This window comes from Daktulosphaira vitifoliae, unplaced genomic scaffold (assembly GCF_025091365.1).
Source record: "Daktulosphaira vitifoliae isolate Bord-2020 unplaced genomic scaffold, ASM2509136v1 Scaffold_18, whole genome shotgun sequence".
In the NCBI taxonomy this organism is placed as follows: domain Eukaryota; kingdom Metazoa; phylum Arthropoda; class Insecta; order Hemiptera; family Phylloxeridae; genus Daktulosphaira; species Daktulosphaira vitifoliae.
The window spans coordinates 29,189-30,797 of NW_026099589.1; the positions used below are offsets into that span (position 1 = coordinate 29,189).

At 41.4% G+C, this 1,609-nt stretch overlaps 1 protein-coding gene across 1 annotated transcript in view; it reads right to left on the reverse strand.

The window, feature by feature from the left end:
• Positions 1-711, reverse strand: part of LOC126908840 (N-acetyl-D-glucosamine kinase-like) — a 5,372-nt gene extending 4,661 nt beyond the window's left edge. Inside the window, exon 1 of the mRNA XM_050691144.1 lies at positions 10-711. Coding sequence (XP_050547101.1) covers positions 10-711 — 702 coding nt within the window. The remainder of the gene's footprint in view (positions 1-9) is intronic.
• Positions 712-1,609: the final 898 nt, after the last annotated feature.

A 1,609-nucleotide genomic window follows, 5' to 3' on the forward strand; every position in this document is an offset into this window, starting at 1 on the left:
TTTTTTCACATCCTTCCGGGCTGGTGGCTGCTTGGCAACATAATCTGTGAAGCAAACTCTGCCCATTCCAAAATATGGACTGCGCTTCAGTTCCTCCAGTTTGACCATGCTGTTTTCGTCCACACTTAGAAACAGAGTTTGTCCTTTCGGGCCAACCTCTGTCTCATGGTGGACTTTCCAGATCGCCGTGTTCAGCCCTGGGTTTTGTTTTGCCAAAATTTCCATGATCTTCTTGGAATCTTTTGGCAGCCCTGGTATGTGAGTGACCATCCGTTTATACTTGATCGGGTTGTAGGCTTCCAAATGGAGTTCTGCACCGTCCCAAGGTTTTATCAAGTTGACATGGTCAGTGAGCCACTTAAGAGAGCTCTCTTGGGCTGCACTGATCACAAGTGCTCCATCAGTGAGTCTGGTGTCTTCAAACCTTGGTACGTCGGTTCCATCAGTACCCGACAGTATCAAGTCTCCAACACAAGACTCAATGAGTAGCCCCTGCTCTGTGGTCAACTTGTTAGTGGGGTAGCCTGCGAGGACCAGAGCCACTTTTTTATCATCGGTTACCACGTCCCTGTAGGTCGGTACCCAATGAGTTTTCTTACATGGAGGTTCTTGCCCCTTGTCCTCAGGATTTTGAGCTTCGGTTCCCTTTGACTTTTTCAAGTCATCGGTTCCCTTGTCTCCCTCCTTTGGTAGGTTCTTCTGCCCCTCCATGTTTGCTCGGCTCCTCTTCAGCTTGCGCCTCTGACTGCCGCTCAATTTCTCAGGTCTAAGTTTTAGACCTTCGATTTTGTCAGCTACTGCTCCCAGTTGATCTTGCGATTCCTGGTCTGCATTTTCTGACGTTGCTGTCTCTTTGCTAGTAGACGGTTCACCAAGTGTCCCGTTGTTGGCATTGAGACCTCTATGACACGGTTAGGATTAATAGCCGTGATCCTAGGTGTCGACAGATCTTATTATTAGGTTACCGTATACTTATGATTCAAATACTAATATACATCCACATAGGTTGATAACGTAATCGTAAATGTAATAACGTAATGTATAACTCAGAAAAACACAGAACCCCGTCAAGTTAATCTTTGAAACATTTTCTCATGAAACGACACTACGCTATACTCGAGACGTGCGCATACTCATATCGTACTGTTTTTATAAGTCGTCTTACTATTAATATGACAACCGGTGGTCTGAATTCACAATCACACAATAATCTAAGATATACATTTTACCCAAGTATTCGTCTCTTTTCCGGTGTATTGACGTACTGCTTATTTTACTTGCATCTTTGAAAAGGTTTGTTTACTGAGTCTTAGTGGAATTCTGTCACAAACTCTCGACTCACATTTCTTTAGTTAATAAAATTGTATAACTTGTTTACTACATCATGCCTCTTTAGTTGCGAGTTCTTTTAGTATTTAATGGTCGATTTTTGTTGTTAGCTAATAAAGTCATCAATATTTTCAAGTTCTGAATCCATATTTACTTAGTCATAACAGAGTTCGTCTTTTAATATCAGCACATTCTGGTATACCTTTATTTAAATAAAAAATTAAAAACTAATTTCATATAAAATTTTTGAGTATTTTCTCCTGATAAGCGTGGAAACTGA